This window comes from Telmatherina bonti (genome assembly GCF_933228915.1).
Source record: "Telmatherina bonti genome assembly, chromosome: 23".
Taxonomy (NCBI): domain Eukaryota; kingdom Metazoa; phylum Chordata; class Actinopteri; order Atheriniformes; family Telmatherinidae; genus Telmatherina; species Telmatherina bonti.
Window position 1 is genome coordinate 5,811,547 of NC_136632.1, and position 24,796 is coordinate 5,836,342.

The window sequence follows — 24,796 nt, forward strand, 5'->3', positions numbered from 1 at the left end:
TAATTCTCACAGCAATATTTTTAATTTAAACAACATTAAGTCAATGGGAATGTTCTTAGCATTATAGAGCAAGTTTTGTTTTTTTTTAAAACTGAGGTGGATTTTTTTCTTAAGGGTCCCATGTTGTGTGTTTTTTTTTTTTTTTTTTTTTTAACAATTTCATCTGGGTGTCAGAGCTCCAACGGCCTTGATTTCAAAGTGTTTTACCCCAAATTCAGCCTTGGTCCTTAATTTCAACCATTCTAGTTTTGTCTCTGGTAGGCTCTACTGAGAACAGGCTGTCCGTTCTGTTCTGTTCGAATCTATTCTATTCTAGTTTAGTCTAGTCTAGTCTAGTCTATTCTACATTCTTTTAGCAGATACTTTTATCCAAAGTGACTTACATCTGAGAGTGAGAGCAACACAGGCAAGAAATCAAACAATAGAGGATGTCAAAGATAATTACTGATCAGACTGTTGCTCAACCAGCAAATCTTCATGAGATGTGTCTGTCCACACCACTCTCAGGGAGAAGATGCAGCTTTCACTGGAACCCAATTGGTGATTTTAGAGGGCAGGCTCAATGAGGAGGGGGCAGGACATTGGCAATATCCTCTACTAGGGGGTGTGGTTGTTGCCCCTCTTCAATCACACACCTCTCTTGCTCCAAAAAAAGTAAAATTGATGACAGAGTTTTCTCTTATTTGGTGTCATACACAGGTTTTGGGGACACATATGACTGATAAAAACCTTTAGAACAGGGGTGTTCAACTCCGGTCTTGCAGGGTCGTAGCCCTACAGGTGTTGTAAATTTCCCTGCTGCAACACACCTGACACGCATCAGACAAATGCTGAGTTTGACATCAAAATCTGCACAAGTTTGCTGATTAAAAACTGATTTGAGTCAGAGATTTGAGACAGATACACAATCGGCCAGTCAGAGAAGGTGTGCTGACAGCATTGCTGGAGTTGATAATAAGCTATGAAAGAGTCATTTTCAAGCCTTGTCTCATCATGGCCGAGCATCTTCATTATTTCTTCTATGGTTCTTTAAGCTAGCGGCTAGCTGCTAAAACCGATCCTTAAACTGATCCTAAACTTCATCCTGAAGCGGCCGTGGTCCAGCTTCAGCTCCTGGACTAAACAATAAAACTCCCAAAGTGCTCCTCTTTTTTTGAGAACAGGATGAATCCAGGGTGCATTATTTTCTTCTCTTTTGCAGCATCAGCACAAAGTATTTGTTGCTTGCTGTGGAATCTATGCTTTCTTTTGTCATCTCGCAAATTTGTTTGAGAATCTTCATAATTTATTTGGACCTTGCATCACACTTGGTGTGCATAGACAATTTGAAACTTCACAGCTGAAATAGTCACAATTTTACATTTTTATTCACATTGGCTTTGTTGTGTAAAAGACCTTTAATGTTCAGTCATAAAATAAAAATACAAGTGAAATATCATTAAAGCATAACTTAGCATGATATGTATGTCATAACCATAATTTTCATAGGAAGAGCTGTTTTCTTCATAAAAACAGAGACTATTTCTCAAAAGAATTATATATATTTGCAACCAGAAGATCAGTCAAGCTCAATCTCACCAAAAAACATTACAAGTGTTTAAACCCGTATTAACACATAATAGTGCAGCAGTCCATGCTTGTAATCTGTAATGTGCTTTCTAAAGGTCAGCATCACTAGCTGAGTTTCCATCACTTTTTTTTTTTTGCTAAATTAAAGTGATATTTCTAAGTTTTGACAAACAACAATTTTGATTTGCAGGTGTTTCCATCGACCAGTGTTTCACGCATTAGCCTCAAGTCGCGTAAAATCTCATTTGTCTCCCGAGATTTTACAAAAATTGCCGCTTTTCCAACGTAGCCATGCAGCTTTATTTTGGGCTTTTCTATCTAGAGAATTTTCTTCAAAGCTTTTCTCCCTGATTTTCTTTTCCAAATCTCTGAAATTCGCTGTTGTTTGTTCCACACAGCACCATCTTTACCAGAAATGAACCGGTCACAACCTTCTACGTCATGTGCAAAAAAAGTATTTCCATTCCACTTTTGTGATGTGTTTCGATAACTAAACATCTGAAAAACCACCAGAGTGTAAATATTTTTAGCGATATTTGAGACTTTTTTTTTAAATGTAGGTGTTTCCATTAATGTTTTTTTTATTGCAATATTTAGTTTTTGCACAAGTCTTGGTGTAATGGAAACACACCTACTGCCAGATGATGAAAATCACAACTGTTGAATATTAAGACTTATATCCCTGCCTAAATGTCTACACTTTTCTAAACCGAAACATTCCATTTAAGCCATGAGCCCCAGGCTGTTAGAGATGGAAAACATTGCATTTGTGGCAAACTCTAGCAGGCAAGGACGTGTGTGTAGACAGATATCTGAGGTATCATCATATATACAGTATATATGTGGTATCGTCATATTCTGGAACTTATTATCTCTGCCTCCTGGTCTAAACCCTAAGTTTTCCCTGCTTTAGATGACTCATATCATGAGTAACTCATCCATGTTATCAGGATGTGAACTGTGTCTTTGTCCATACAAAGAAAACCAGTGAGAAAACGTACCAGTTGGATTGTTTTGGAGCCATTATGGTGAATCTTTACCACAAACTGTTTTTATCCCGTAAAGCGCTTTCTGTTGCCTTTGGCAGGAAAAATGCTTTATACATAAAGATTTATGATTGATTGATTTTACGCTGTCAGTGTAGCTTCGTATCACACATTCTCACTGGACACCAGGTTAATTCACGATATTCAAACTAATAAATCTTTTGATGTGTGATGTGAAGCAATCCTTTCTGTCCCTTTTCATCCAGTAAAGCTGCTCATGCACCGCATTCTGCTTTCCCATCACATTCTAAACGTGTCCAAACCCTGAAACCTGCACTGAATGACCTGGATGGTCGCTGTTGACTTAAACTAAGCAGCTCCAGGAATATTGACAGCGCTGCTTTACTCCTTTGGCTTCGGTCTCGACTTGGCTTAAAGCCTGTTTGGTCTCTGTCTTAGGTTAATCTGTAAACTTCGACTTTATCTTTTCGAGGAATCACCTTAAGTGGTCATGACTACAGCTGTGTGCAAGCCAACCATTCTCCTTGCTGCGTGTGTTTCGAGCACACATAGGTGATTAAGTGCACTACTTAGCCTTGATGGAACAAAAATGGTCCCTTTGAAACTTCTAGCAGCTTTCTGTTGCATGTGCAGACAGTGTCGTAGCGGCAAATCACCTTCCCAACCTCTGTAAACACTCTTTCCATCTGAGAGCAGCAGTGTGAGTTTGCTTTTCAGATTTGTGTTTATTATGAAATAACTGAGCAGAAATAAGAGATACTTTCTCTTTGGACCAGTTTATTTGTATGTTTTCTTTAGCATTCTCTCTTCTGTTTGTCTCTCAGACCTGCAGACCTCTCTGTCCTTTGAACACTACAACATATCAGACAAGGCCATGGACTACAGGATTCTGCATATGGACGAGGACCAGGACAGGATGTATGTGGGCTGCAAGGACCATGTTCTCTCCATGGACATCAACAACATCACCCACGGCACACTTAAGGTCAGGAGACTGATGTCGTGACAGAAAAATCATTTCTTCTTCTGTGGTACTGCTGTGGTTTTTATTCGAATCTGTGCAATGAGATGCAAATTACCTTACATTAGCTATAATCAGTACAATTTTAGGGTTCCCACAAAGAGCTGTTGAACTGCCGGAGCTCTCTTGTCGGTAATTCTGGATGCGGTGAGGAAATGATCTTTCATGTAATTGACAGACATGAAGTGCATAAACAGATGGGAAAGCTCCCGCGCAGACTGCCGCACCACATCAATTTATTCCCAGATAATTACATGATGTGTTCATTGAGTTAGACCTTAAACCCCTTCCTCTGGTCTGAAACACATTTTCTGCCGATTATAGCTGCTTCTAATCATTAACGCTGGATTTCAACGGAAAATTAAACTTTTTTTGTGTTAATTTCCCACATTTTGCCTGGCATTTCTCTTTGTTTATAGAACATAGAACCTGATGAGCATATTCATGTTAACAGTGAACTGTTTGTGTTTTGTTTTGTTTTTTGTACCGCCAGGTGTTTTGGCCTGCATCTACAGTCAAAATAGAAGAATGCCAAATGGCAGGCAAGGACCCAACAGTAAGAAAAGCTAACTTTATTTCAACAAAGTCATTCATTTCTGTGCACAACTCAGAGCATGATATTTATGGGGTAAATTTCCAGGAAAAATTATTTCAGAGGAACAACCTTTAAGCGGGGTTGACTTATCACGCCATCCCTCTGTCTTCTATGTATTATCCCTGTGGTTGGCGAACTAATCAAATTATGTTCTTAATCAGGTTTAGTGATAATAAGTTACATGTGATTTCTGCCCATGCTCTCCATATTGTCAGAAGCATATGGGCATGGTTGGTTTCTGTGCAGTTTTGTCTTGCAGACAGATGCGATGACATTTCTGGCATATTTCTGTGAGATCACATTATTTAAGAACCTTCCTTTTCTTGCAAATGACTGAATTCTTTTATGTTTTTCTTTAATCTGACTAATTTTGTTACTGAAACGGAAACTTTAAAGTCTGTGTAAAACAGAAACAAATCTATTCTGATCTGTCAAGTCGAAGACAAATGTGTTGAGCTAATCATATAGCATTTTAGCTAATCATGCACTGCTATGTCTTGCATTTGTCGTAAACGTTTTAAAAGGCTCAGGATAGTAAAATATGTCACTGTGTAGCATTACAACTAAAATCTGTCAGAACCTTTACAGATATTTCCCATTATCAGCTAATTTTGACATATTTTTCTTTATTTCTTGTTCTCCCTCTTTATCTCTTTCCTTTCCCGTCGTCCTCTTGTAATGTCCTCTTGTGTTTATTTGCTAAATCAGCCATTTTTAGTGTTTATACAGTATCTGCTTGCTAACATGGTACATAGTGCGGAAAGCAATACTCATGTGCTGTCAGGGAAGAAACAGCTGTGAAATGCAGCTTTAGGATGCTCCAGAATTGTTCATAATCAATGTCACCATTTCATAAAATAAGTCCAATCACGTTTTAAAGGTAGAAAGTTGCATAGTGCATCTTTAAACAGCTGTTAGGATTAACATACAGAAAACTACTGGTTTGCTTGTCTGATTTAGTAAAAATGAGGGGAAAAAACTTTTTTTTTTTCTCATAGGTAAGATAGAAAATAAATATCCTATCAGATATTTACTTAAATAGTCCCCCAATTATGAGGCCACAATTGCATCACTATTGCTAATAATCCCTCAGAAGCTTACTTTATGAATGCTGAGACTATCCACGTAATATTACAAAGCACAGCACAAACATTGTGGATGAAAACTCACCTGACTGATTTTAAAGTCATCATACTTTTACACCATTACGGTGAAAGTCAAAACAGTTGTTTTCAAACATGTTTCCATATGAAGTTGTCTCCCAGGATTCCCTTTTACATCAGATCTTGTTCAAGCTTCAGCCATATTTAAGTCATAGGAGCACCAAAGACACAGATCACTGCTCAAAAAGGAGAAAGAATGGAGCACATTTCACTGAAAAAGCCATTTTAATTCAGCGAAGCATTACAAGCTTTAATGAAGACATACTGCAGGACTCATGAGACTAATCCCACCTCAGCATCTGTTCTCCTGTAATTCGATTGTACCGAGACAAACACGGCATCTTATAGATAATGCAGTGGAAAGGAAATTAAATAAGACAAAGAGAAAAAAGTCTACTTTTACCACACTAGACTTTCAGATCCAGTTATTTACTTGAATCAACGACCTAGTTTCTTTGTCACCGTGTTGCATGTTCTGTCTGGAGTTGTGGACTCCCCCCTGACATCTGCAGGGTAATGGATGAGGCTCTTTAACAGCATGCTGGTGCAGAAATAGAGTTAAAAACAGTTTCCAGTAACTGAGTGATTTTTTTTTACAGCTCTGAGTAATGTCTGCTGCAGACAGATTCCCTAAAATATTAGAGTGGGCCATCAATGTGCAGAGCCACTGTGACCTCCTCTCCATCATCTGCGTCATTTTGCACTCTCTGCTTTTCCTGTGGTCACTTCGCTCAGCTCTTTCTGTATTGTAGTTTACTTTTTACTACACGATATGGAATTTTCTCTCATCCATAATCAGTTTTCTCAAGGATGGTTTTTTTTTATTTGACTCAAAGCCCTCATATATCTATAATGGCTCCCCTCCTTGTCTGTATGAATTAACTTTCCTTTCTCCAGTACAGTTTGTGGTTTTGTGGAGCTCCAGAAAGTGACCACACATTGTTTTTCCCAGAGTGGGAGCATCAGAGGAGAAATTTAGACTAGATTTATTAATTAAATTTACTGGTTTGCAAGTAAGTTTTAACTTAGTTTGATCTCCAGTTTGCATTTGAAGCCATGCCTGCATAAAGACAGGAAACCGATGAAAATAAACCATGTTACGCATAAACATAGCACAGTAGAGCTGAAACAGATACCGGGCTTCAGTGGGTATGTTGAAGGGAATGACAAAGGTTAAAAGGGATAGATAAAGGAAGATAAATAACAGAGTTGGGTGTGTGACAGTAAAATATTCAGTTGCTTTTCATTGATAGGTCTCAGAGGAGCTATGTGCACTGGCCGTGAGCTGCAGCAGCTGCCAATCCTGCAGCCAAGTTCCTGACAGTTCCCTGGATGTGTGTTCATCTCCTCCTCCTCACCTTTCTCCTCTCTTTTTTCATTCTTCTTCCATTCGTTTTCTGCCAAAAGCTTAATTAGCCCCAAAGTCCAGCGCTCCCACTTCTGTTGTGAAACCAGAGAGATCCGTCATCAATCGCACCTATAGCTACCAATGACACTCTTTTTCCGCTGGTGCTGATGCCAGACCAGTGAGCCCTGGGAGCGCTTGATTGTGCAGCATGCGGTGCCACAACTGTCATAACTCCTGAGATAAGTTTGAATTACAGCCTCATATGGGATAACATTTAAGTGCAGGGAACATGTTCTGGAGCTGATGCTCGCCTTGGCTTTATACCAGGAAATGGATCTTTCCTCTGGTATGTCTGATTCAGTGCTAAGTGTCATAGCTGAGATTAAAAACACTCATTATTTACTGAGCTACTGTTAAGACTGTGGCATGTACTGAAACTGGTGGAAAGCTACACTTCACAGGCTTTGGAAGAATCAATAAAAATTAACTGCAGATCCAGATTTATTTACATTTCTAAGATGGGACACTGATAAAGGATACACTTCCCAAAAGGTCTTTATGTTGTCATAAAACTGACATTATTTATCTGACTTCAGTCTTATTGACTAAGCATAATAATTGGAAATATAAAAAAATGAGTCATTTAAAAAAAATCAGTATTTAGCTGATAACGACAGATTGGCAGAAGCTACTGAACAGTTGCCATACCAGATCAAGTATCAGCTTATCGGGCAGCTGGATCACATCTTACCACTTGGAGCTAAGCTTGCTGTCGAAGCAGTTACTTATATTAGTTAACATGGCAGCAATGGGCAAATTTTAAGAGCTGCAGGAGAGTAGTTATTAGAGGGAAACAAAACATGTGTAAACCATTTTTATGGCTATTGTCATTCTTTAATGACATCTGGAAACCAAACTGTCAGAGTGCTCATAACTAAGATTTTGTGTTGTTTCATAAATCTGTAAGAAATGTTATTTGGGTTCTTCTCACAACAAAAAGTGAATAAATATTCTTTCAGCTCAAGATGGATGGTTTAAAAAAGTTTCCCAATTATATGAAATACAGTTTTAAAAAGATTTTAAAAGAAGCAGTAATATTTACTTTAACGACTGTAGAATTTGCCCATGAGCTTTACTACCAGTTCAAATGTATAAGAAAACATTAATTTATGTTGCAAATATAAATTAAGATACACCAAGACATAATTGAAATAAAGAAAAGACATCTGTCACCAGCAATAATACATAAAGAAACCAACTCAACAGCTAATGCTAGCCCAGATTGTAGCAGGCAACCTGCCTGAATTAGTTGTTATCCTTAGCATGCTAATGACTTAGCAAACCAGTAGCTTTCTCAATTAGTTACTAAGTTAGCTACGAGCAAATTTCTACAATTATTTCATTTATGTTGCAAATATAAATTTAGATATACCCAGAAATTATAAAAATAAAGAAAATACATCTGTCTCCAGCTATTATACACAAAGAAACCAACTCAACAGCTAATGCTAGCCCAGATTGTAGCAGGCAACCTGCTTGAATTAGTTGTTAGCCTTAGCATGCTAATGACTTAGCAAACCAGTAGCTTTCTCAATTAGTTACTAAGTTAGCTACAAGCAATACCACTAATAACAGTTAATGGCTGCTGTTAGTTAGATCATTAGCTTTAGAAAGGATGAAACTTGCGTTGTTTATGTTCTGGATCATAAGACATCAAAACTAAAGATACACATAAGGATGTTAAATCTTCTTAATATTAAGGAAAATTTAAAGTGGAGTAAAACATGTCATGATCTTGCTACAAAGTGTTTTTCTAAGTCCTTTCCTTTTCTAAGTCCTTTTTGTGACTCGGCTAAAGATATTAGCATAAATGCTTCTATAGGAAACATAGCAGGTGGATAGTATTTGACTGAAAGACAAGTAATTAGAACATTTAATCAAATCAATTAAGTTCAGTTCAAAAGCTTTATTAAACTTAAGCAATTCACAACTAGCAATTTCTATGCACTTTTACTAACAATCCACTTCAGTCCAGTTCCTTGTGGGCCTAGTGCAGTGTACTTTGTTTTAATTGTGTTATAATTATTATCTGAATAATTTGAATTGGTTTGTAATTGTCTTGTAATTTATAAAACAAATGGGCTGCACAATGGCATAGTGGAGATTCGAATGGTGGAGTGTCCATGTTCTCTCTGGGAACTCCGGCTTCCTCCCTCATGCATGTTTGGTTAATTAGGTTTATGAGGTTAATCACTCTAAAGTTTTCCTTAGGAGCGTGACTGGTTTGTTTCTCTGTGTTGTCCCTGTGATGGACTGGTGACTTGTCCAAGCTGTACCTGCCTCTCTCCCAATAATTGCTTGGATAGGCTCCAGCTTCCAGCTTCCAAGAAAATTCGTTGTTTGGCTGGTTTTGTCTGTTGACCCAGAATTATATGTGTTATATTTAGCATCCACTGCTGCTGAACTTTCTATTTGGTGGGCAAATTAGGAAATTTAAACAATGTCTTGCAGAACACATCTTTTTTAAAATGTGTAACAATTTATTTCCATTTTAGTCCAATTTTAAGCTTTACTGAAGAAAAAAAGGTTTTCTTAAACATATATTCAGGCCAAAATTGGTCAAAACTCATATTATTTTTTCAGTTTTCAGTTGTTAGAGACAGGCTAACCACGTTAGCCACTGTTCCTGTTGTTAGCATTATTCAGCATCTTAAACATGGACAAAATGAGTCTAGAAGTAGAAGCTGAAAAGGACTCCATTTATAGGTTAGTATAAGTCAATGTCCAAATACTAACCTAAACTTTTTTTTTTTTTTTTTTTTTTTTTATGAAAATTACTGCTTAGGTTATTATTTGGTATTGATTTGTGAGCAGCCATCTTTATGTGTGAAGTTGGGGTTGGTGGGTCTGCATCCAATTTCAAGGGGTCTTCTTGTTGTATTTCCAATCGACAACTTGGAAAAATTTGACTTTTAAGTACAAAACTTTAATTTTCCAGAATAATTTAACAAATTAAAAGAAAATATCTCGATTTTTTGACACTGAACATTTAATTTGTGCCATTTTCTAACTTTCCAGCACGGCTGTGGGAACTTCATCCGGGTGGTGCAGCCTTACAACAGAACTCATCTGTTTATGTGTGGCAGTGGTGCATACAGTCCCGTCTGCGTGTACATCAACAGGGGCCGCAGACCAGAGGTGGGTTCACTTCACTGAAAAAACAAACTCATTCAGGAAAAACCATATACGGACATCGGCACAGATTCTGTTTACAACTTTTTTACAATAAAAAAAAAAAACTGTCCTTTAAAGAAAACACCTTGGGTTATATTTTAGGCTATGAGAGGATTTTCAAACACTAATGTGATTTTTAAAAAATGAATGGAAAGAATGGGAACAAACGCTGAATTGCTGCTAAATTACTATAATCTCATCACAGCGTTTTCATTGATAAATGTCAGCATGTGTTTGTTATCTCAGAGTTTACACAGATTCCACAATTTGAAAGCAGCTAGTTTTGCTGTTGTCAGTCGGATGTCCCGTGAGAGGAGATGAGAGAAGTAAAGTGAAGGTCTAGTGTCAGGGTTGTTTCTGGCCTCTCATATCCGGCCACGCAGCTCTGGAAGTTGGAGCAGGGAAGCCCTCCAGGAGAAATGTGCTCACAGAGGGAACAACATTCATCCACAGACTGCTGCCAAATAAGCAGAGAGAAGCGGAGTCTCTCCTCACTGCAGTGCCTTTTGTCATTTGGGGTTTTTTGTTTGAAAGGCAGACTGCTCTGTTTGCAGACTCTGAGCTCAAACATGTCAGCATCTCAGGGAGCGAGATCAGTGATAAAAAAGATGCTGCACTGGAAAGCTGACATCACAGACCACTGCTTTGTCAACATGTCTAAGAAGTGTTATGGTTTTCTGCACTAACTATTAGTATGCAGCAGTGCTTTTGTGTCTTTTTTTTTACCAATAAAAACAACCCTAATTAGTATATTCAGTCTTTTATTCTGTTTTTAAATCTTTATAATGCTAAAACTTCGCATGGAACTTACTCAAGATTGCCATTTTTATTTGTTATATATATTAAATAGTATAAAATCTGCTTTGGTATTAAATATATCTGCACGGATGCATCTAAATACCCAAGTGAAGCAGTGATATAATAATATAAGTTTATATAATAATAAGTGAATAACAACCAATGACCAATGTTCATTGCTGCTTGTACCCATTGCTGCTTTCATTTATTTCTACTGTATATTTATGTTTATTATGTTTATTTATCTAACTCAGAGGTGTCCAGCTCCGGTCCTCAAGGGCCAGAATCCTGCAGGTTTTCTATGTATCCCTGCTCAGACACACCTGATTCAAATTAATTAGTAGTAGAGCTTAATCAGTTGTGCACGTCATTGGCTGTTTGATCCATTTAGTGGAAGCTAGATGTGTTGGAACAGGAATACATGGGAAACCTGCAGGACAGCGGCCCTCGAGGACCGACTTTGGACACCCCTGATCTAACTCCTCTCATTTTTTGCTTATTCTTTGCTTATTTTAATGTCTGTACAGTTGAGAGCAGCTTGCTACCGGAGTCAAATTCCATGTTTGTCTGGATAAACATGGTGAATAAAGTGATTCTGATAAATGAAACACTTTTTGTGGGTCTTTAACAGCCAGAGGCTGATAGCAGAGCCTGCCAAATGCAGTTTGTCCACCTGCAAAAGCTCTTGGCAAAGAGACATATTTTCTTGGAATACTGCTGCTAAGCTGACATACTTTGCATTCCCATTCATGGAAACTCCTCAGCAGAGGGCCAAATCTAATAGATGGGGCAGCAAGTGTTATATTTTACCACGGTTTCTCTTGACTCTAAGAGTGCTGAAACTTGGCAGCAGATTTACCTTAAATAGAGAAATATCCACCCAGCACATCAGCACAGATGTTCCTCCTTCCTGCTGTTCCCAAACCGTCATGGCCACGTAAAGCAGAATACTGCCAGACCGCCTTCTCTGTGTCTTTTTAAAACATTTATTTCACTCATGAAGTCAGTTTTACTATCACAGGCCACCAGATGGAACAGCCTGTCTAACAAAAATGTCTGATTTCTTTTTTTTCTGTGTGACAGGAACAAGTATTTCACATTGACTCAAGGACTGAATCTGGAAAAGGGAGGTGCTCATTCAACCCTCGAGTGAATACAGTCTCCGTCATGATCAGTAGGTGCCCCCATCGTTTACAGGAAAACTTCAGTTTGGTGGGAGTTGTTGGGAATGTTTTTTGCTGCATGAAGGGTGAAGATGTGGATGTATCTGGAACTGCTGTTTGTATTGTTTAAGTTGCAGTTTGTAGCAAAGTTAGCAGCTATTCCTGTGCAGCTAAAGCAAAATGTCAAACTGACGTGTAAAGGAAAGGCTGAAAGCAGTGGCACAGCTAGATCTTTGACCTGGGGGGGGTAAGTTCTGGGTTATTTTGGGTGCAGGATGTGGAGCTTGATGTGAGGGGATCTGTTTGGGTTTACTGGCTGGTTGTACGCTGGATCCTTGTGTCTGACCACTCTGCTGACACCGGGGCCTGATCTGTATTAGTAGATCAGACCCCGATCTGCTGATAAAACAAAATACGAAGTATCTTTCTCCTCATTCCTATATCTTCCTAAAGAAAATCAAACTGTTTGCAGGGTATATTCCTGCACCCTTTTCATGCTGTAGCTACTTTATAATCACCTTGCTAGCCTTGCTAGCCTCCTGTTTAAATTAAACTGGATCCTGTAGAGCTAGTTTAGTCAGCAAAGTTAAGCATCCCAACAAGTTTATTTTCATCTTCAGTGTGAAAATCTTGATTATCTGAGTTCTTGTGTTGTCTTTACTCATTAAAAACTAAATATGACATGCAGATGTGATTTTCTGGTTGCTGGGGGGTCCAAGCCAGATTTTACAGGGGGCCCCTCCAACCAGAGCAAATTGCACTTTGACAGTGTACACTTATGGCAAAGTCAATAATTTGCTAATGATATATTTAAAGAATTTGTTATTGCTTAATTAAATTTCTCATTTGCAACTTTTAAAAGCTCTTTGAGGTCTTTCACTCCTATTGACTTCTACTTCATTATTTACTACTTTCCATTATTTAAACAGGTCATTCATTGATACATTCAATATCAATGTAATGCCAATATTAATGTAGTTCCAGTACAGAAGATTAGACTATTAGATAACAGTTACATTTACAGCTAACATAGCACACACGTAAGTAGTTTTCATAAGCATGCATATGAAAACTTTCACAAGCATAAAACCTGCTGAACACAGAAAATAAAATATAAACACTATGGGCACACAATGACTTTCATCCATGTACCATGTAGTAGTCTATATCAGATTTCTTGACTATGATTAAGCATTTTTTGCTTAACTAGACAACTTTAATTTGACATTATCCTAGTTATCCGTTTTTATTTTCTGGCTCAGACACCCAGGTAGTCATCAGCAGGACAGACCGCACTACTTTGCTAAATTAGCTTCTGGATTGTCTGCACTGCTTACTTCTGTCCTGGTCTATTATTTACTCCTCTTGTTCTTTTCTGTATTTCTTTTGTAGCTGTCAGAAAATTTCTATCATTTTGATAAAACCTGCTCTGTCCCATTTATTATACATTAGATGCACCACTACTAACGGCAGGACCGAGAGATGGGACCCTGTCGGGAGTTCGGTGGTGATTTATTTTGGAACAAATCTAGTGCTAGCATGTAACTAGATTAGCACAGATTAGCTTAATGCTAACATAAAAAAATCCTTCTACAAATGTGAAGAAAAATGTCAATATTTAATTGTCAACTAGTTAGAAAACTACCTTAAAATGTGCTTCAGACTGGTGTGGTGATACTAGTGATCCATGCAGGTCTAGAAAGATGTTCCTGCCTTCCTCCTGCAATGACCTGTCAATCACATGAGGTGGCAATCAGATTCCAGAGGGTGCAAGTGGCACCCTGGGCCCCCTCTGGCTACACCCCTGGCTGAAAGTGTAAAGTGGTTGGATGACCGAGAGTATGAACTGGGACACTGGTATCCAGCTCTGGTCCTCGAAGGCCACAATCCTGCAGGTTTTCCATGCATCCCTGCTCCAACACACCTGACTCAAATCAGTCAGTCATTGTGTAGAACGTCATAAGCTGTTGGATCCATTTAATGTGAACCAGGTGCATTGGTACAGAGATACAGTGAAAACTTGTAGGACAGTGGCCCTCAAGGTTCTGACTTTGTACATGCCTGAATTGGGAGAGCAGAGAAGAGGCTGGTTTGGGTGGGGAGACCGTTAGACTGGGCGCAGTCTAATCACTGAACCACAGTTATTTTCAGTTATTCTGAGGAAGTCAACAAGTCCAGTTGTGTTGTGAAGGATGAATGTTTTTCCTTTTCTTTTGTTTAGGATTTGAGTATGTGGCCTCTGCTGGTGGATCTTGTGTTTCATAACATGCCAAATATTTTCAGTGGCTTCTGTGTGAAATCCAGGCGGATTAGTGGAGTTTGAACTCTTCACTGCACAGCCGTCCTGTAGCACAAAGTCCATCTGAAATGAGCCCAGACCAGATTGTTTTTGTTCTTTTGTATTGTTTTCTTTGTTTTCTGATCTGTTTTGTTGTGATGTGTTCACTGACCTTGCGTTCAGAAGTATCCCAGAGTCTATGCAGTGATTTTCACTGCGAAACAGGCAGCACGAGGAACTAAAGGTCACAGTCATTTCATACTGGTTTTCAGTTTGTCTGCAGAGGGATTTCAGTGGACTCTAATCTTTTTTATGACATTATAGACAGTAGATGATAAAAATCTTTTTAATTATTTCCACTTTCATAATGAAAACACATGTTTTTTAGTTGTTCTATTTGCCGACCATCTGGTAATGGAGTGGTAAACCCATTCCCACCTTTTTACCTCTAAAACATTTATTAAACTGATGATTTTTTTAGATGTTCCACTCTTTTTAAACATGTATACATTAAATACTAAATGAGAATATATTTACCACAAAAAAGCTTTAAAATTCCCAGTTTCAACATTAGTTCTGGTCTCTTTTGAGTTAGATTTATATTTACACTATCATTTTGGAAAGGTAGTTGTACACAACTTGTGATATTTTATATTTACGTTCAGCTTTCATGCAACAAACACAGAGGCTCATATGACCTCCAAGTTAAGCCCCTCCTTTGATCTCTGATTGGTTGAGGGGTGTTGGGTTGCTTTAGGCACGGTCAGAGATGCCACTCTGCACACTCAGCTCTGCTTTCTGACACCTGAGCATTGCCACGTCAGCAGCGGCTTTGCCAACCAGAGAGCATCATCGGAGATCCCCGAGGGCGAATGAGGGAGGGAGGGGGGGGTAGCTATAGGGGCAGAAAAGAAACTGGTCTGCCAAATACAAGGTAGTCCAGCTGCAGTGCTGCAGAATGGAGCAGCAGTGGGAGCCTCAGAGGACAATCAGATGCAGTTTCTGGGTTTGGTTAGATGTTTGTTTCATCACATGTTCTGCACCCTCCGTGGCCGTCTGACTGCTGTCAACACCTTGGATGCCGGCCACAGATCTTTAATATTCCCCAAACTTGCTGCTTTTCTTCTAAAACATGTGGTCTGAAGCTGGTAGATGATTAAATGTGGGGAAGGAAAACATGAGCTGCTTATTAGAAGCAGGACACAGAGATTTTTATAAGCAGTTATGAGGACATTTTCAGTAAAACTCATGTTAACTGACGTAAAGGTCGCCATTTATTGTGTGTTTTATCTGAACAATCAGTTCTTGTAACTGTGTAGCGATTGTTTTTCTTTTTTTCTTTTTTTTATTTTAAGCTTTATTAAAGTGTGCGTGTGTGTGTGTGTGTGTGTGTGTGCCTTCAGATCAGGAGCTGTTCTCAGGCATGTACATAGACTTCATGGGGACAGATGCTGCCATCTTCAGGAGCCTGACCAGGAGGAATGCAGTCCGCTCAGACCAGCACAACTCCAAATGGCTCAGCGGTGAGCATACACACATTTAATGCACTACTATTGATCCGTTCCATCAATTAAAATGATGTATCGTTGAATAGCTGTGAAATTCAAAACCTTCTGTGTCTTATTTTAGAGCCTATTTTCATTGATGCCCACCTGATTCCAGACGGGATGGACCCAAATGACGCCAAATTGTACTTTTTCTTCAGAGAGAGGCTCACAGATAACAACGGAAACACTAAAAATATCCACACCATGGTTGCCAGAGTGTGTCCAGTGAGTGCCTTTGTTCATGCCTGATTAAATCCCAACTGTGTGTTTTATGGTTTCCAGTTGCTATTTGCTTTTCTCGCCTGCAGAATGACATCGGCGGGCAGCGCAGCCTTGTCAACAAGTGGACCACCTTCCTCAAAGCCAGGATGGTGTGTTCGGTGCTGGAAGAGGACGGCACGGAAACACACTTTGATGAACTCGGTTTGTAACTCAGACGCATGTAGATTAATTTTGATTAGTTGTCATTTTTTTAAGCTTTTGGAGCTCTGCGGATGCTTCAGGAGACCAGTTCAAACATACTCTGTAGTTCAGTAAATGTTTTGTCAGGAACCAAAGTCATTCTAATTTATGAAAGCTACTATTTATGTTCCAACATTTCTAAGAGAAGCTATTTCCATAAAAAGTCCCCTGAAAACTCCTGTGTTTGGTCTGGATTAAGATTTAAGCCCCTTTTTTTAAACTTAATAACAACGGCTTTGTTGCTTTTGGTACCTTTGTCTCCATACATAAACATCAGCAACAGCATTTCAGGTCTGGATCTGTTCACATATGTGTGTATTCCTCTTACAGAAAGTGTGTTTTTACTGGAAACGGATCAACCCAAAGGCCTCTTAGTGTTTGGAGTCTTCACATCCACAAGGTAAGACTGATGACATCAGCGGTAACAATGACTGGATGCAGACATCCTGTTCCAGGAGATATCACCAGTTCTGTTGCAGAACACTTAGAAGTGGCACCATCCTGAATTGGTATTGATCGATTTGTTGAAAAAAAAAAAAACTAATTAGCTAAATTAGCAACATGCATTCCTTCATTATCCAAACCGCTTAATCCGATAAAAGGTTGCAGGGAAGCCGGAGCCCATCCCGGCAGTCTTTGGGGAAAGGCAGGGTACACCCTGGACAGCTCCCCAGGAACAACATTCTGGATACTACCATCCAGAATAGGAACAACATTCTGGATACTACCATCCAGAACAGGAACAACATTCTGGATACTACCATCCAGAACAGGAACAACATTCTGGATACTACCATCCAGAACAGGAACAACATTCTGGATACTACCATCCAGAACAGGAACAACATTCTGGATACTACCATCCAGAACAGGAACAACATTCTGGATACTACCATCCAGAACAGGAACAACATTCTGGATGCTACCATCCAGAACAGGAAAAACATTCTGGATACTACCATCCAGAACAGGAACAACATTCTGGATACTACCATCCAGAACAGGAACAACATTCTGGATACTACCATCCAGAACAGGAACAACATTCAGGAACCCCACCATCCAGAAGAAGAACAAAATTCTGGATACTACCATCCAGAACAGGAACAACATTCTGGATCCCCACCATCCAGAATAGGAACAACATTCTGGATCCCCACCATCCAGAACAGGAAAAACATTCTGGATACTACCATCCAGAACAGGAACAACGTTCTGGATACTACCATCCAGAACAGGAACAACATTCTGGATACTACCATCCAGAACAGGAACAACATTCTGGATACTACCATCCAGACCAGGAACAACATTCTGGATACTACCATCCAGAACAGGAACAACATTCTGGATACTACCATCCAGAACAGGAACAACATTCTGGATACTACCATCCAGAACAGGAAAAACATTCTGGATACTACCATCCAGAACAGGAAAAACATTCTGGATACTACCATCCAGAACAGGAACAACATTCTGGATACTACCATCCAGACCAGGAACAACATTCTGGATACTACCATCCAGAACAGGAACAACATTCTGGATACTACCATCCAGAACAGGAAAAACATTCTGGATACTACCATCCAGAACAGGAACAACATTCTGGATACTACCATCCAGAACAGGAACAACATTCTGGATACTACCATCCAGAACAGGAACAACATTCTGGATGCTACCATCCAGAACAGGAACAACATTCTGGATACTACCATCCAGAACAGGAACAACATTCTGGATACTACCATCCAGAACAGGAACAACATTCTGGATACTACCATCCAGAACAGGAACAACATTCAGGAACCCCACCATCCAGAAGAAGAACAAAATTCTGGATACTACCATCCAGAACAGGAACAACATTCTGGATCCCCACCATCCAGAATAGGAACAACATTCTGGATCCCCACCATCCAGAACAGGAAAAACATTCTGGATACTACCATCCAGAACAGGAACAACGTTCTGGATACTACCATCCAGAACAGGAACAACATTCTGGATACTACCATCCAGAACAGGAACAACATTCTGGATACTACCATCCAGACCAGGAACAACATTCTGGATACTACCATCCAGAACAGGAACAACATTCTGGATACTACCATCCAGAACAGGAACAACATTCTGGATACTACCATCCAGAACAGGAAAAACATTCTGGATACTACCATCCAGAACAGGAAAAACATTCTGGATACTACCATCCAGAACAGGAACAACATTCTGGATACTACCATCCAGACCAGGAACAACATTCTGGATACTACCATCCAGAACAGGAACAACATTCTGGATACTACCATCCAGAACAGGAACAACATTCTGGATACTACCATCCAGAACAGGAAAAACATTCTGGATACTACCATCCAGAACAGGAACAACATTCTGGATACTACCATCCAGAACAGGAACAACATTCTGGATACTACCATCCAGAACAGGAAAAACATTCTGGATACTACCATCCAGAACAGGAACAACGTTCTGGATACTACCATCCAGAACAGGAACAACATTCTGGATACTACCATCCAGAACAGGAAAAACATTCTGGATACTACCATCCAGAACAGGAACAACGTTCTGGATACTACCATCCAGAACAGGAACAACATTCTGGATACTACCATCCAGAACAGGAACAACGTTCTGGATACTACCATCCAGAACAGGAACAACATTCTGGATACTACCATCCAGAACAGGAACAACATTCTGGATACTACCATCCAGAACAGGAACAACGTTCTGGATACTACCATCCAGAACAGGAACAACATTCTGGATACTACCATCCAGACCAGGAACAACATTCTGGATACTACCATCCAGACCAGGAACAACATTCTGGATACTACCATCCAGAACAGGAACAACATTCTGGATACTACCATCCAGAACAGGAAAAACATTCTGGATACTACCATCCAGAACAGGAACAACATTCTGGATACTACCATCCAGATCAGGAACAACATTCTGGATACTACCATCCAGAACAGGAACAACGTTCTGGATACTACCATCCAGAACAGGAACAACATTCTGGATACTACCATCCAGAACAGGAACAACATTCTGGATACTACCATCCAGACCAGGAACAACATTCTGGATACTACCATCCAGAACAGGAACAACGTTCTGGATACTACCATCCAGAACAGGAACAACATTCTGGATACTACCATCCAGAACAGGAAAAACATTCTGGATACTACCATCCAGAACAGGAACAACATTCTGGATACTACCATCCAGAACAGGAATGACATTTCATCACTGCAGAAAAACAGACATGCAACAAACCCCACAATACAGCCAAGACACTGTGGATTCATTATCAATGGATCTGGAACCTGATCGTGGATCCATATAAGATGAATGTAGAACATCAGCTGGAAATCACTAGATGAGCTGCTTGGTGACGGTCTGGACTCTCACTGTGCTCCCAGATGCTCATCCTGAACACAAACCAAAGCCCGTTGAAATAAACCTCAGAAATAAATGACTCGGCTGTCGTTTAGTAAACACCAGTGGTTTTACGGTTTAATGCTAAACTCGCTTCATATGAAGTGGTGTGCAGAGTTTACTGGTCTTAAAAGCCTCACACTAAAACATTCATTCATTCATTCATTTTCTGAACCGCTTATTCCAATTCAGGGTCGCGGGGAAGCTGGAGCCTATCCCAGCTGGCTTTGGGCAACAGGCAGGGTACACCCTGGACAGCTCGCCAGTCCATCGCAGGGCCACACAGAGAGACAAACAACCACACTCACGCTCAAACACACACTCACTCCTAGGGGCAATTTAGAGTGACCAATGAACCTATCATGCATGTCTTTTGGATGGTGGGAGGAAGCCGGAGTACCCGGAGAGAACCCACGCATACACGGGGAGAACATGCAAACTCCACACAGAAAGGCCACCGACCAAACCAGCCAAGGATCGAACCAGCGACCTTCTTGCTGTGAGGCCACAGTGCTAACCACTGCGCCACCGTGCAGCCCACACTAAAACAGAAGGTGCTTATATGTTTCAATTTGAACATTTCAAGTCATCAAAGAAAGACTTTCTGTGATGTTCTGAAACATTTGTATTTGTACGAGATGGAAGCAGACATCTCAGTACATGGTAGGATCTGTAAAACAAAGTATGACCCACATAATGTCAAAAACATTGTTCTTGGCATTACAAACTAAAAAAAAGAGCATGCACCACACACTGTATAAAAGCCCTTCGGTATCGCTGCAGACCACCACTGAACTAACTGACTGAGATGCTTTCATTAAGGCCGCTTTCCTACATTTGAAGCTTTATAGAAACAGTCATAAGATCCATCTGCTCTGACCTTAAACTGGCTTTGTATGGCTAACAGGAGTAACGTTGCCACAGACCCCAGATTCACTTGTTCCCTCGAAGTCAAAGAGAGTCTACAGTAGTGTATCCTGGCTCAGAGAAGTCGGCCAAACCAAACAGGGAGGTCCATTAGCATGGCTGCACTCCATATTATTCCCCCTCTCTGCTTTGCACAATGTGCTTCTGTTCCCTTTCCCAGCAAAACATCTTTTATGTGTTAAGTAGTGTGGTTTTAACTAGCTGAACCAAACCATATCGCATTCTGAGGAGGAAACAGGGGTGCTGTCCCTGCTGGCATGTGAAGGTCCTTCCTGTCATGACTCACACGTCCTCAGAAGCTGCCATCTTTAACTGTCCAATCATTTTGCTGGTTTGGTCTCGTAGATGTGAGGGTAAGCTCCCACAGCGACGTTCACCCAACACATGTGTCCTATTTCCACAGCTCTGTGTTTAAAGGTTCAGCAGTGTGTGTGTACAACATGGCTGACATCCTCACCGTCTTCAATGGACCCTTCGCTCACAGAGAGGGGCCCAACTTTCAGTGGGTGGCGTTCCAGGGACGTATTCCCTACCCAAGACCAGGAACTGTAAGTTCAGATACACCGGTGAATTCATCACTGTTGTCTTTTATATTTAACCTCCAAAATAATATATAATATAATATAATATAATATAATATAATATAATATAATATAATATAATATAATATAATATAATATAATATAATTAATGTAACACAACGCACCATATTCTAATGTAAAATAACAGATTATAATAGAATATTACACATAAGCATAATTAAAATAAGTCCTATAGTTATAGGAAATTAACTGAAATCAGATATATTGTTTTGTCTGCATATTCCATACATTTTGTAATAATATCAAAAACGCATAATAATGATAGTAGAATGTGGGCAATCAGGGCATCTACAGGTAGAAAAATAGTTATATAATACAATAACTATGTACGTTTGAGTAAAATTATTTGATTCTTTTAGATTTAAAATGTCTTAAAGTTAGAAAAATATCTGAAATTTTAAGTTACAGTAAGACATATGAAGAAAAATAGAGAAAAACTGGATGAACTTGAGGACATTAGACAACACGTCTTATGTTTCTGATCAATATTTTACTTGACAGCTGGATTTCCTGACAGAGAAATGCTTCATTTTATCTCGGTGAGACAACAAATCCTTCATGTGAGGAAGGGTTTCCTACAACTGTGATCCGGAAATGTCTGCACATCCGTCGTATCGGAGATACTCAAACCACAAACCTTTCTACTGAACAGCCGATATCACTGATATGATGATACCTCCTCTTTTAATTTGTTTGTTTTGGGTTGTTGTTGTAGTATTTATATAATAAATGATTGTAACTAAATAAGATTACAAATATTTATCTCGTCAGGTCCAATGAAATGAATTAAATATATTATACATACATATATATATATATATATATATATATATATATATATATATATATATATATATATATTTTTTTTTTTTTTTTTTTTTTTTTTTTGCTAATGTAAAATCAGAAATAGAGCTGAGGTTTTTTCTTTGAATAATAGCATTGTTGTTGAAAATAATACAATCCTACATTCATAAATGTATTGATCTTTTACATTTTTCAGCCTTTTCAGTATTATATTAAACTTGCTATGATTGGACAATAAATCATTTAGTTTAGAACAAATCAATGCAGGTTTGTGAAAGGATACTTTCAACACATATTGACCTTTTATGTATTATATTCATTTATATTTATTTATAATGTAATGACCTTGTATGTGTCATATTTAAAACACAAATTTTCCGAGACATTTTGCATCATTTTATGGTAAAAACTTTGCCGAAAAACCCTTTTTAACACATCTAATTCTTGACTTCTGCCCCCTGGTGGACACAAGGTAATAATGCACTGCAGTAATTTGATATATCGCAGCAAAACACTGCATATAGAAAAAAACAGCCTTGTTCATTTTTATTAAATTTAGTTCAAGAACCAAAGAAATTTTTTAGATTTGAAAAATGTTACATTTCAGACATTTTTTTTCTTGGGTCAGCTTTTAAAGGTTTAATATCTAAACAAACAGAATAAACACACATTTGAAAACGATCTCAAATATTTACTATTGGATGATTCATCATCACTTATATTCAGATTTTTGTTAAATATTTAGTGGGCTGTGTGATGTCAGGGCTCCCAGCATGGAGAAAAACGTCAGTTTCTGACTCCTTTAATAAATTAACATGTCTTCTGTCTGCGCAGTGTCCCGGTGGAGCCTTCACACCTGACATACACACAACAAAAGAGTTCCCAGACGACGTCGTGAACTTTGTACGGAACCATCCGGTCATGTTCAACGCCATCTACCCGGTGGGCAGGAGACCCCTGGTGGTTCGTACCAACGCAGACTACAAATACACATCAGTGGCCGTGGATCAGGTCACGGCCGCCGACGGCAACTACCAGGTGCTCTTTCTGGGCACAGGTACAAGTCTACGTTTAAATTTTCTTTCATAAAATCATCAATTTATCCTGTAAACTATTAACATTTGTGGCAGTTATTTAAATTCCATGAAGAAAAGATCTATTAGAAGAAATAGAAGATCTAAAGCCCTATAGATCATTTTTACTACTATTTATTTTTAAATTATCTAACCATGATTATATACGTGAAAGATTATGAGATAATACTGCACATTTAAATGTATTTAAATGTCTGAAGTTGCAAAACGCAGTCCTCATTCAGTCCTTTTTACTGATGTGATTCATAAGTAAATGATTTAGTGGAGTCGTTTTGCTGCAGCTGGCTATCAGAGAAACAGATAAGGCAGGTTACAGCTTACAGTGGGTGTTGAAGGTACACCGTAACACCAGGTCAGGGGTCCGCACCCTGCAGCTGGTTTTATGTTTATGTTAGGTTTTATGTTTTATGTTATCTATTTTCTTGTAATTAGGCTGGAAACTAAGGGCTTTTATTTTATATATAATTTTCCAAAAATATCTACATCCCATAAAAGAAAACTTTTATGTTTTCATTTAGTTTGTAACTTAAAAAAAGAAATTAAATTGTGATTCTTGAAAATAGCAAATTTCCTATTGTATATTTTTATCAAATATAATAAGTTGTTTTTCTAAAGGTCATTTGTGGCTCTGAATGAGTTTCATGTAGCTGAACTGATGGGGAAAAAAGTCTCTTTCCACTGGAAATGCAGCAGATTGTGCTGTCCAGTTTATGCTCATGCACTCCTGTCAGCAAAAATACACCATTCTCTGCAAATTCATTGTGACAGATTTGCTACAGTCATTAAAAAGTCCTGTTCATTATCAGAAGCAACCACTGTGTAAAAGAGAAGGCAGTAGTTGCACAAAAGGCTGGCGGTGTAAACGCACTGGCTGAAACGCATGAAGGGCGTAGTAGCCGCTGGTCCACTCTCAGCTGACATTCATTTATTCATTTATTTATTTTTGTGGTTATTTAGACCACAAAATCTGGCTTAATGAGAAATAATTCCAAAATTATTCAGAAAATTTACAAAAAACAACCACAAACAGATTTAAAAAAAACACAAAATCTACAAAAACACCTAAAATAGATACACAATGACTTAAAACAAACCATAAAGCAGAGAAAATTACTCAGAATAATGACACAAAACCTATTTAGAGTTTCAGAATAACTATAAAAACTTCTCTGAGGTACAAAAAATCTGCAAAATCCTACAAAAGAATACAATTTGATGCAAATTAGTGACACAGCGGCTCAAAACACACACTGAAAAAGCTACAGAAACTCCAGTTAGCTACGAAGAAGCTCGTAATGACTCAAAAACAGATGCAGAAATTATTCAAACTCAATTGAAAGTTAAAGGGATGTAAATTTTATTCTAAAAAGCAAACAACCAGAAGAAGTCCCAACATGCGCACAAAGAAAGACCCAAAACGACTGAAATGAGCCAGAAATAAACAGTTAGATATTAAAAACCTGTGCAGAGCATCTCACAATGCATCAGTGTTTATGTCAGGACAACAGCAGATGGACTCTAACTACCTGCTGTCTTATAATCTGTCCATAATAAAACAGCAGTGAGACATTTCCACTAATATATAATGTCTAGTGCACATGCGAAACAGCTATGTCTGCTTAACACAGAGTCATTTGTATTTGCATGGAGAATTATTCCCGTGTTCGTGCTTTTGCATATCCATGTGGGCAG

The 24,796-nt window shown here is 38.8% G+C and overlaps 1 protein-coding gene across 1 annotated transcript in view; it reads left to right on the plus strand.

Moving 5' to 3' along the window:
• Positions 1-24,796, plus strand: part of sema3c (sema domain, immunoglobulin domain (Ig), short basic domain, secreted, (semaphorin) 3C) — a 57,116-nt gene that overhangs the window by 22,560 nt on the left and 9,760 nt on the right. The window contains exons 3-12 of the mRNA XM_079263231.1: positions 3,401-3,561; positions 4,091-4,153; positions 9,782-9,901; positions 11,819-11,909; positions 15,580-15,699; positions 15,806-15,948; positions 16,032-16,146; positions 16,516-16,585; positions 21,008-21,152; positions 22,845-23,067. Of these exons, the coding sequence (XP_079119357.1) occupies positions 3,401-3,561; positions 4,091-4,153; positions 9,782-9,901; positions 11,819-11,909; positions 15,580-15,699; positions 15,806-15,948; positions 16,032-16,146; positions 16,516-16,585; positions 21,008-21,152; positions 22,845-23,067 (1,251 nt within the window). The remainder of the gene's footprint in view (positions 1-3,400; positions 3,562-4,090; positions 4,154-9,781; positions 9,902-11,818; positions 11,910-15,579; positions 15,700-15,805; positions 15,949-16,031; positions 16,147-16,515; positions 16,586-21,007; positions 21,153-22,844; positions 23,068-24,796) is intronic.